Below are 12,599 nucleotides of genomic sequence, written 5' to 3'. Positions count from 1 at the left end.
TCACACACTCACTCCTCCACCCCTCCCCCCTCACACACCCATTCCTCCAGCCCTCCCTCCTCACACACCCACTCCACCACCCCTCCCTCCTCACACACTCACTCCTCCACCCCTCCCTCCTCACACACCCATTCCTCCAGCCCTCCCTCCTCACACACCCACTCCACCACCCCTCCCTCCTCACACACCCACTCCACCACCCCTCCCTCCTCACACACCCACTCCACCACCCCTCCCTCCTCACACACCCACTCCACCACCCCTCCCTCCTCACACACCCACTCCACCACCCCTCCCTCCTCACACACTCACTCCCACCACCCCCTCCCTCCTCACACACCCATTCCTCCAGCCCTCCCTCCTCACACACCCATTCCTCCAGCCCTCCCTCCTCACACACCCACTCCACCACCCCCTCCCTCCTCACACACCCACTCCACCACCCCTCCCTCCTCACACACCCACTCCACCACCCCCTCCCTCCTCACACACTCACTCCACCACCCCTCCCTCCTCACACACCCACTCCTCCACCCCTCCCTCCTCACACACCCACTCTTACTCTGCTGTAAGCTGGCATGTCTGTATTGTGGAATAGTATACATTGGAGTTACAGTATACTGTCTTGTAGGGATCTGTAGAACCAAGGTATTCGTCATATTTATTTTCCTCTCCCCTCACAGTCTATTGAGAATTCTCACAATAGACACTTCATTCTCTTCCTCTATTCTCATCCTCAGTATGCACACTCTCCCTGCTATCCCTTGTCCCACTGTCTTATCCTCAAATTCTCTCTCTTGGGACGACTCTTAGTGATGAAATTATCCCTCTCCCTGGTGGCTGCCTCCAGCTGCCCTCCCTCTCCTCTCTGTCCTCTCCTCTACTGCAGTCGTGGTGGATCAGTCTTTCTCTCTCTGCCCCCACACAGGAAAGAGAGCGAGAGAGAGCGAGAGGGGGAGGGTAGTCGTCACTGTCTGGCACTGCAGCTCCACAGCAGCCACCAACCTCTCTCCTATAGGTAATACATCACAGCAGCAGCAGCAGCCAGGGTGGTAAAGCTAATCATGCACCGTCATCACTTTCTCTCCCAAGTACTTGCAGTACCTCTGCCAAACGAGAGCTAGTGGCGAGACTGTATGGACGCATCATTTACGCTGAGGGGGATAGATGGTTTGAGCAGAATACAGCAGACAGTAATTTGAAACAAGGAATATTTGACTTTCAACCTTACAATGCGTGTCTGTGTGTGTATATGCATGCATGAGCATATGTGCCTCCCTGTGTGATTGCATGCGTGTGCACATGGACATGTGTTGATTGACAGGGGCCAACCCACCTTGTAGGCCGCCTCCCTCATGAACTGCTTGGCTGGCATTTTCCAGATGGCTGGCACTGTGATGACCCATCTGATGTCTGCATTGTCAAACTCTGCACCCGCCTGGTCACTCAACTCCTGCACCGGATCACATCAAACATGGCATCTCTGTTCCCTGACCCACCATAACATCAGCACTATCGCTGAGCATTAAGAGCTATTTCTAATTCATATAAGATACATGCATTCAATATGAAACTCATGTTTTTTTGCATGTAATATACCATGAGGTAGAACCTGGTAATACTTTACCTTTAGTGCTTGCTCCTTGAAGAACGCCAGAGCGTATGCAAAAATATCAATAGCTTTTACTCTCTTCCCATTGGCTGCATGGAGTTCTGTGTCGATGGAGAGATTCTGATTGGGGGTAAGAAGTGATGACAGACAAAACTAAAGTTCAACATTATCGTAATCTTTTAATTTAAACACCCAACAAACATCTACTGATAAATACTAAGACAGATCCAGTCAACATACTCAGCCTTATCCAAATAATGTCAATTTGTACCTCTATGGTAAAATATGTGCAATAACAGTAGCCTGAGCCAACAGTTACTGGCGGTGTTATCTCTTACTTGGCACAGAACACAGCACTTCAAGAGCTTGCTGCAACGTCAGCTCAGGGCAGCCAAGCTGCTAGCCCAATAATGGACTAAAGGAGCCTAACGTTACTCCTTATAGTCCAAGGACCTTACATGTTCTGTTTAAAGGGCGAATTGGCTCTGGAAGCCAAAACAGCCAAATACGCCATCTAAACGTGAATCGATTCTCAATTGCGGTACGGTTCTAGAAACATAAATCCCTTTAGTTTCATATCACATCAAAATAACTTCATAAATGCAAAACATACACTTACTGTACACTGTTTTAACCGGCTTTAATACAGTTGCAGCCGACAGTATTTTTCAGTCTTACATTTACACACAGGTGTTAGGAGACGCAGATAGCTAATTAGCACAGGTAGTCGACTCTGTCTTCCGTCTGTTTTCCATAAACACTAACATGGAGATATGGCTGTATGGGAACACTAACCCTAACCCTGTGTAACAATTTAACGTTTTATGTATTTATTATTATTTCTCACTGATATGAAAGATAAGGTCCTTATGCTTCCAAAACCGTACCACAAGTGATGCGTGTTAATGTTCAAACCGAGCATCAGGGCTCTTAACAAAACTCCCCCGTATAGCAGACGCCTTCGTCCAATGACTCTTTGTGTAATGTAATGGAACTGAGAGTCTTGATCAAGGGCTACCAAGCTGCCAGCCCTGCACAAGGGCAGACAGAGAGTAATAAGGGAAGTGTGTGTTTACCGCAGTTGTATGGAGTTTCATTTTGAACTTCTCCAGGTAGAGCCAGTGCTTGGACTCGGTAGTGTCCAGGTCGTGGTAGAAGTCACGTGCTGCGTAGCCAAAACTATGGAACTTCCTGTCCGGGGTCAGGAGGATGGTGGTAGGCGTCTTCTGATTGGACACTCCGGGGTCGCCGCCCTCCCAGCGTCTGGGGAATGACCACAAAACATTTAAACCAATGAACAACTTGGTTAAGTCAATGTATTTAAGTTGAAGTTTTACCCTAATTTCAATGTTTACAACGCTGGTTCAAATGAGATGAAAACAGTACTGGTTGATGACTTTTTTTCAAATCCAATGTATTTTCCACGTTGATTCCACGTCACAATACGTTGACAAATTACGTTGATTCAACCAGTGTGTGCCCAGTGGGATCTATCTTTCATCTGTTGAAACAACTGGTTGAAAACTAAGTAGGCCTACTTGCGAATGATACTGGTCAATTATTAAAGGCCCAGACAATTCCCTACAGTGCATTTTCTCTATTTTTGTCAAAGGGTTCAATATGGCTCAATAAGATGGAATGCATAAAAGCATTGATGTATCCTGTCAATATTCCAACCTGAACTAAAAGACAACAGACATGTCCAAGGTTAATCACACACATTCAAGTAGTGTGTCCTCATCAGTGCCTCGTTGTCAGTCTAATGGCTTTCTGAACCTGACCTACACGCTAATTGAGCTACACTAGTTCTGGGCAAATGAAGGCTAACTATAATTAGTTTGGTTTCCTTGGAGATGAGTATATGTTTGCTAAGTGCCCTGATGAGATTATGGGTCTGTCTCACTGGGGGAGAAGCCTGCTGTGATGGACTCATTTGGAACATTTGGGGGAAACCACTGGATGCTCACTGCTAATCTAAATTATGATGGAGATTATCTTGGGCTCTTTTGCGCACAATCCGAGTTTATCATTGATAGTTCAGATGTTCTTCATCATCATCATTATGATCATTGTCATCACCATGACCATATTCATCATCATGCTAGATGGTATGTCCACAACCCTATGGGTATCATGATCCTCTTTGAAAATTCTGCTCCACTCCAAATCACATCATAGTGTTTCATGATCATGCTCTATAAAGCCCTAATCTATGCTTGGTTACTAATTAACATGGTAATTTGATACAATCCAACAATCCAGACCTGAAGCCTATTTATTCAAAACTCATTCTGTCACATGATTCAACATTGCAACAACATAGCCTCAATGTGACTGCATCTGCGTGTTAGTCATTGTAACAGAAATTAAAACATGGTTGTGATTTAAACTTTTTGCTGAATGCAAATAATTTCACAGTATAGCTAAACTGATCTACATGTACGAACATGACAGGTGAAAAATAGCTAGCCTACTGTATAACATGACCTTACATGGTCTGGACTGGAATATGCCTTACTGAATTAACAGCTCACTGAATAATGCATTAAGGACTGAGAGTCTGTAAATTATGCATTTATTTTCACTGTGCGTACAGTCTGTAAGACTGGCATTTAGAGCAGTGGGTAGCCAGAGGTCAGATCTCTGACAATCACAATCTAAAAGCCTTAGTGCACATACAGTACATATTACTAAATAAAGGATGGCTTACTGCAAAACTTAGCAGGAGCAGAAATTCTATCTAAAAAAATCAACACACCAAAAAATATTGTCAGTTGAAAGAGTAAGAGTGTTGGGAAGTTATTGAGGAACTTCAGGAACTGGCAGCCATTTCGGAATAGCTGTTTTTGTCTCAAGTTGGTTTTCTATTGGTTTGAGTGTTTAGCTATGCAATTGGATTCCTGCTCCATTGTGAGGGCCAGCTACAGTGAGGACAGGGGATGAATACTAATGTCTATGTCATAGAGACGCAAATTGCTGATGCTCACTATCAATACACCAATGCATTCCTCCTCTATTCAAAGAGGAGTTCTACCCTGAAATCTCTATCATGTGAAAACTAAAATGTTACAGCACCCCAAAAGAGTTCATTTGAGGTATGGGCAAACTTTACAGATCCAGTCTGAGGGCTCATCCTGAGAAGCCAATGTTTATGTAAGGATTTGGAGAAGATGGTTAAATCCAAACTAAATAATCTTAGAGCTCTGGGTGTTTTCACTGCAAGGTCTAGTAGTACTTGTAAAAATATATTGCTCAACTGTTATCTGATGTCTGGAGTTAATGACAGGAGAGGATTCCCCAATAGATGCTTCTCTCAGTCTGGGTCTCTCTGTGTGTCTCTGTGTTTCATCACCCTAAGGATGTGACATTAATGATTTTATTTAGAACAAAGACATAGAAAGAGTTGTATGTTATTCAGGACATAATTTCTACATCTCTGTGTAGGGGCTAGTGTTACTGTTCTACCTACTAGTCTAACCAACCAACGTTTTAAAACTGCTACAGAATTTAAGAGTTTCACCGTTGACTGTGATTTTTCGGTGCTAGAAAGTGTTACCTGTTTTCAGTTCATATTTTGCAAGAGGGAAAGTGCTGATTTTGATCGAGAGTCATGCATAAAACTGTAACAAGTTGTATATAGAGTTTACAGACATGGTTTCTCTATGGAAAACTCCTTATAACTATTGGTGATTGCCAGTTAAATCAACAAGTTTAGCTATGAATTGAACAATTATTAAAATCAACAAAAACCTGCAACCACACTGGCCTTTTACCGATAAGATTGGCCACCCCTTCTCTAAGATATCCATGAACTCAAAGTTCAAATAGGGCCCCTAAAACTAGTGCATGAAACCATATAAACACCTGTCAGTTTTGTGAGGGACTGCAATGTACTGTATGGAGGTTGGCCCTGGTGCCTGGCACACACAGGGGAGAGAGTTGAACTTAGTGTTTTATGGGTCAGAGGATCTCAGGACTGTAGTCCAGCTGGTTCCTCAGCTCAGTGAACCAGCTCCCCCTCCCAGCGCTAACAGGACCATTACACTGACTGGGGCCATGACGACTGCCAATGAGGCATATAAGTGGTGAGAGGGAGCAAACACTGTTTCATCTGACTTCTAAAGACAATCATTGGAATTCAGTTAGAAGCCTCTGTGCCCTATACATCTCCATTTGATGACAATGAATTTGAGGAGCAATACTTTGATGAACAACTTTAACCTGGCTATCAGCAACCCTTCTGGTATGATTACGCCTAGATAAGGGCTAAGAACAGAAAGTAGCACTATGCATTCTTATCATTATTAGCTATCTCTTCTGCATCACCTGCCAGACAACTGCTACAGAAAAGAACAGCCTGACCTGAGCGCACCTCCCTATGACTCCTTCAATCGCTCTCTCTCCTCCTGCTACCAGGGACTGCATTGCAGCGTTGGCTTGGCTCACCTCATGGTGTGAATGCATTCTGGCTCCTTAGTGAAGGCGTAAGCATAGCCGCTGGAAGTGGTGCCAAAGTCGATAGCAACCACCACAACGAACGAAGGTCCCGTGTTGGCATTCGAGTCCGTGTCATTTTGCTGAGGTGGAGAGGACAGAAAACTGGAGTCAACAAATGGAGAACGTTTAAGGAGATGTGTGAATTATTCTGGATGGAAAAGCCGATGGCTAGTTGATGAGTTAAAAAGACGTGTGGTGAATCTCTCATTCCAATCTCGCCTACCAATCTCGCCTACCAATCTCTCATAACAAAGTAATGGAGTTGTTTGACTTCATTCGGCACTTATCTCCACACAGAATATTCCATGGTATGTTTCTTACCTGAATGTGTGAGGGTGACAGTGGGGTGATGCCAGGGTCACCCATGCTCTTTGCTGGAGAGGGAGTTGCCATTGCAGCTGAGGAGAGAGAAGTAGATACAACATGAGTGGTAAAACAACAACAAACAACAGATAGCTCAATCAAAATAATGAGATTAAGGACATACTGTATGTCCATTAGTATATTGTCACTCCCTATTTCACAACAATTCATAGAAATTGTGCAGCTGTGATCTTAGTTTTGATTGTTCAGTCATCCTCTGATAATACACTACAAAGAATATTCCCATTCTAATCTTTTATTTGAAGCTCCTAACTATATAACAACTCTTCATTTAAGAGAAAACGGCTGATGCACCTGCCTTTTAAACAAAACACCATTTGAATTGAATTAAAGATGGTATTTGTCCATTTGCCACCACTTTCATTAGCTTCACTTAACACTGCAGCACTTATGAAAAGGCCCTTTGTCAATGCACAATAATAGTGCTTCCTCTACAGTTTTAAGTGTCTGGGGATGGTTTCTCAACGGGACATCATGTTATCTGTCCGTTTTCCACATCGCTTGTCCTTTTCTCGCCCTTACAGAGTGGCTGAGTGGCCCGAATCCCACAATGCACTTTGCTTGGTAATTACTGTATGGAATTACGGACCACCTGTGGATAGACTCCATCTTCTCCACCCCTTCCCCCATACCCCCATCCTAAAATCATAACCTTGAGTCTTATTTTAGAGGGGCAATCTGCATTTCCTACATCCATTTTTGGACTTTTAATTTCAATGAATGATATACACATTGATTCTTGGAGAACATCACTTATAAAGGCCGCATGAGCTTAGCTCTTACTGTCGTGCTGCAACCTGGACGTAGACGTAACACAGCAAATGTAAATCTGACTCCCTCCATTTAGTATGATATGTTACGTTTTGTATGGTATTTATTAATTTGTGGATGTCCATCATCAATTTTGTGTGATATGCTATGAATTACAATTGTTATGATATGTTACAAATTGCAATTGCAATTCGTACAATATGTTACAAATTTGCAATACATATGATACAGTATGTTATGAATTCCAATTTGTTGTGGCTAATGTTAGCTAGGTGGCTAGGTGGCTAATGCTAGCTAGGCTAGGGGTTAGGGGGTTAAGGTTACGGTTAAGGTTAGGGTTAGGAGTTAGGGTTAGGGGAAGGATTAGCTAACATGCTAAGTAGTTGCAATAGCTAAAAAGTAGTAAGTAGTTGCAAAGTTGCTAATTAGCTAAAGTTGTCCGTGATGTGATTCGAACGCACAACCTTTGGGTTTAAGTTACCATACCAAACGTAACAGGGCCATGCACAGACCTTTCAGGGGGCAGGTCCCCCCCCCCACCCCCAATTCATATCTCAAAATTCATAACATACCAAATGCCTCTATGTTCAACTTTTTGAGCATATGCCTATTTATTTTTCTGGACCAACACACTCACTCATCATCACAAATTGTAAGCAAGCTAGTTATAGTGCAATCGGGAAAAGAGGCTGGGCTATCAGCTGATCATTGATGATGATGATTGCTGTAAATCTTCTAGTTAGCTAGCTTGATTTATTTTACTGATTGTGATTTACCTCTCTATGTCTTTCTGCCTCTCTCTGCTGCACATATCAGCCAACCAGACCGAATATTGATGATGATGTAGGCTAAATCAATTGTTATCAAGTGTTAATCAAATGTTATGCTGCTGTGGCAGTACTGTTGATATTTAAACTAGCTAGCTAGCTACACACACTCTACCGGTGACCGCATCTCTCAAGCCATGCATGTTTGGATACCGGGCGTGTGCAATTTCCGTACAGGGCAGACTACTGGGAAAAAGGCACAACCACGAGCACGAGCTCCGTACAGGGCAGATCAACAAGCGCAACAAACGGACAGGGTGGGGGGTGACGAACTTGACGATGACTTGTGGGCAGTGGGATCCGAACAACAGTGACAAAAATGTATTTTCAAAAAATAATTAAAAGGCACTTTGGAGACTGGAAGGGGGCCCTATCTGTGCACGTGACTGAAACGTAACATATCATACTCATTTGAGTGTCACAGATTTACATTTACTATGTTATGTCTAGTCTTTGAGGCCAGGCTGCGTCAGAACCCAAAAAATAAATAAATAAGAATAGTAAACAAACACTAAAACTATAATTTTGATGTCATGGATGGTCAGCCCTTGTATCATTTGCTCTGTCTATGAATTTGAGAGTGCTTACATTTCTCCAGCCGCCACCCTCAGCTGTTACCAAAAACATTGGCGGGGTGTCGCTTGGTTATTGTTTGGTTTTTGTTTGAAATGCAGATTTCCACTTTAAAAGAGAACAATAAAAATCTAATCAACACTGGAGGTGTAAAATGATTGCTCTAGTGGTAAATGTGTTCGAGCGCAGTGTCATTTAAAGGAGTCAGAGTTTTTTTGTATTTGTGTTTGTGTAGTTTGTTTACCTGGCAGCATAAAATTATTCATGAGAAATGTCATTAAAACGTGTATTGAGTCCCATTTAAGCAGTTGAAAATATCAATGCATACCTTTTTTTCAGACTATTGAGTGCAAGTGGATTTGGGCATCTGGTTGAGAATGTTCTATTTATTTATTTAGAATTTCCTTGAATAACCCAATAAATCCTTTACACAGGTCAACTAGAAAGCGGTTTTGAAGTCAATCAATCACTGACAATCACATTGTGGAGATGGTAATATAAATGTAAGTCATTTACATAACTGGCAACAGCAAATACATCATTCATTTAATAGTGTGGTGCCTTCACACTTACACAACTGTAATGTTATATAACAATAATGATGTCCTTCAACATCCCCCACTATTGTTAATGTTGGGCTCTATTCTTGCTCAACCTATCAACTGCCAACAAAGTTTCTTCAGAATGAGTGCTAAATAATCATTGTTTCAATGAAGGTAGCTCACTTCACTATTCAATCCAATCTCTCTGAAGTGGAGAAGCCCTAGAATAGCCTACAATCCTGAATTCTAATAGTCAAAATACAATCAAGTCCCAACAGCACAACATAATTTTCTTCTAACAATCTGAGTGCAAAAATAAACATTGAGCCACCACAAAAAGAGCTGCTAGATGAAGCCATAGATAGAGTATCCTGTTTCCCCTCCCTCCCTACATCCTAGCAGAGTGGTCCTGCTGCCTGGAATGTTCTACACACATTCTGACAGGAAGCAGAGGAGGTCAGGGGCCATTCCTCCTCCATAAGCGACTGACAGGCCTCCAGCCAGATATGTGTGCTGCATCTATAAAGTTGAAAACCTTTTCAGAGGCTCATTTTTTGTGCCTGGACTTTTTTCTCCTCTCTGCAGGAGGAGCTTTTACTTCCTGTTCTCGTCACATTCCTCTTTTTCCCCAGACGACTCTTTGCATTTTTCAGGCCCTCAGTACAGATCTCAGAATGGGTTTATACAGGAGAACTAGGCCCCAATCTATGACTGCACAATGGAGGTTTTTCCAATACCACAAATGAGCAGCAAGAACAGGAATGTAAAACTGGTGTCAAAGTTAATTACAAGAAAAAGGTGTAGATTCACGCGCAGAGCACGGCAGGTGTCTATTTCGCCTTCGCATAAGGCAGGAATCGTGGTCACAGGCAGGCAGGTGAATCAAAACTAGGACTGAAGGCTATAACTGATTCTCACAAACGAGCTAGGAAAAGGCTTAGTAGAGTCAAAATGAACAATACCTCACAAGGCACAAACAGAATGAACTGGAGCTGATGAGACCAGGTGAGTAACTAACAAAGGTGAAATCAATGAACAAAAATGAAAGACAGAGCTACGTTCAAGAACACAAAGAAACAGGGCTACGTTCAAGAACACAAGGTGAACTAAGAAAATAAATACAGAATCTTACACATGGTGTCAGAAGTGCTTCCCCCTCGTCAAATATAAAACAGGAGAGATTATTTCACTGAAAATAATAATGTTCCTTGTGAGTGACAAAAAAGTAGCTAACAGTTAACGGCTCTCTCATGTCTCTTTATTGAGCAGAGCAGCCCAAGCGGAGCCATTGCTATGGATACTGTTAGACCCAGAGCCGCCATGAGCAGAGCGCATGCAGAGCGAGCAGTGGTAGGGAGCGAGTGACAGACAGAGAGGAGCAGCTAATGGATTTACTAACGGAGGAAGTTATTTCTGATTTCGGGTTTCGGGCAGGGCCATAGACTTGTCAGAAGCAATCGGGCCAGGGTAGGGCCTGAATGTCGCGGGCATGGGTAGGGCTCGGGCTTAAAATTCATGCCCGTGCAGGGCTCTATACCTTACTAACAAGTTGTCATCCAATAGTAATTTTAATCCTTAAAACACAAATGGTTTGGATAGCTTAAAATAGACAGCGAGAATGTACCAATTCCAAAGTGCACCTAAAAACTGGTTATTTCTACCTCTAGAAGCCTGGGTACATCGACAAGCTCTTCATCTTTTCATTTTTCTAATGACATTGTTGATTCTTCCAGTGTGATCATCATAGCCCACTCTTAGTGAGTGCCTGTGTGATGAAGAAAAAAAGAGGCTAATCCAATCCAAGCTTTTAACCTCTGGGCCTGTGGCACTCCCCTGAGAAATGATGTCAGAGCCTCCCCTTGCCATCTCTGCCCAGATAGCTAGGCTCACACCACCACTTCAATACAGCTTCAAGTGTGAGGGGAAGGAAAGAAATGGCCGCACATGAAATGTCCTTCACATCGTCTCAGATTTTCTCATATTTTCATACTATAAGATTGAAAGACCGGTAATTTCATTGCTGCTTGTACGGGAAGATGAGAGCGAGAAAAAGCCAAAAGATGCATAAAACACAATGAGCAAACACATTCCTTGTACTGCTGTTATTCTTCAGAGATGCATGCAATTACCAAAAAAGTGGCTAGCACTAAAATATGATTAAAAAGGAACAGGGTAAGGACTTCTCCATCTTGGATCATCTGCTGGTTTATCAAGAAGCGAGATCACGATCGGTGCATTACCATGCAATGACAGTGTTGAAACCCATCCTTTATAAAATGTATGACCTATATACAATCATATACTGTACTTTACCTTCATTAAAGACAGGAGCAGAGGACTCAATAGCTCACAGTGCAAGGCCTGATTAACTTCAACATGCTCCTTCTCATGTCTTGCTTAGGTTAGAATTAACCTGTGTGTCTTGCCCAATAGACCTAATCTACAGATCATTATATTTGGATCCTGCAAAACTGACCAAGCATGTTAAGATAATAGAAATAGGTCCTTGGAGCAATAAACCACATTTTTAAAACATTCTTTACGTTTAGCGCAAAAATAAACACAACATTTTTGTTAAATAACTAACATCTGGTGAGCAAGTGCATGTTAATACTGTACCACAGTCCACAGCCCATTCAAAGGTTAATTTAAAATCGTAGACAAGTGAGATTTTTGTCTCTTTGCAAGTCTGATTACATCTATTTGAAATCCGTTGCACCAGTTCCAGAGTAGATCACAAGGTAGGCCTCATAGGCACACAGACGGATAACTTCAGCCTTAAATGACAACAATGATATTCTACAAAGGACAAGTGCATGTGTTTTGTGCATGTAATCAATTCAAGACATACTGTACTTTTATGCATTATATAGTACAACTGGCATGTATAGATACTGTAAACATCAGAGAATGTGTAGATCAACCGTTTCTCCAGAAAGTGGACACTGATTGGGACAGCAGACACAATTTGTGGCATAATCAACAATACCTACAAAGGCAAAGAATGCCCCATTACATTCACTGCCACAAACATTCAGTGCCACACAAAAAATCCCTATCAAAAGGCTACATTCATGTGGATGAAGGGAAAATTAGATTGGGCGGCTCTCCTTTTGAGAGAATGTCCTACTTCTTCCCTCATCTGAGGTCCCATTCATGCCATGCGGCAGCACAGTAAGCAGTCAGAGGGAAGCTGAGAGAGAGAGAGAGTTAGAGAGAGAGGGAGTTAGAGAGAGAGGGAGTTAGAGAGAGAGAGAGAGAGAGAGAGAGAGAGAGAGAGAGAGAGAGAGAGAGAGTATTTAGTGAAAACTGCAACTTGTTAAAAAAAATATATATAAAATCACATCATCACTTACACACTAAGTGTGTAAAACTGGGTATATTTGCATATAC

The 12,599-nt window shown here is 42.5% G+C and overlaps 1 protein-coding gene across 2 annotated transcripts in view; it reads right to left on the bottom strand.

Moving 5' to 3' along the window:
* hspa12a (heat shock protein 12A) overlaps nucleotides 1-12,599 on the bottom strand; it is a 64,019-nt gene that overhangs the window by 34,803 nt on the left and 16,617 nt on the right. For both annotated transcript variants that reach the window (XM_041881590.2, XM_041881582.2), the window contains exons 2-6: nucleotides 6,431-6,507; nucleotides 6,059-6,189; nucleotides 2,689-2,875; nucleotides 1,628-1,732; nucleotides 1,337-1,453 (exon numbers count right to left, since the gene is read on the bottom strand). In XM_041881590.2, coding sequence (XP_041737524.1) covers nucleotides 1,337-1,453; nucleotides 1,628-1,732; nucleotides 2,689-2,875; nucleotides 6,059-6,189; nucleotides 6,431-6,507 — 617 coding nt within the window. The remainder of the gene's footprint in view (nucleotides 1-1,336; nucleotides 1,454-1,627; nucleotides 1,733-2,688; nucleotides 2,876-6,058; nucleotides 6,190-6,430; nucleotides 6,508-12,599) is intronic.

The sequence above is a fragment of the Coregonus clupeaformis genome, chromosome 1 (assembly GCF_020615455.1).
Source record: "Coregonus clupeaformis isolate EN_2021a chromosome 1, ASM2061545v1, whole genome shotgun sequence".
In the NCBI taxonomy this organism is placed as follows: Eukaryota; Metazoa; Chordata; class Actinopteri; order Salmoniformes; family Salmonidae; genus Coregonus; species Coregonus clupeaformis.
This window is presented reverse-complemented; position numbering and strand designations above follow the sequence as displayed.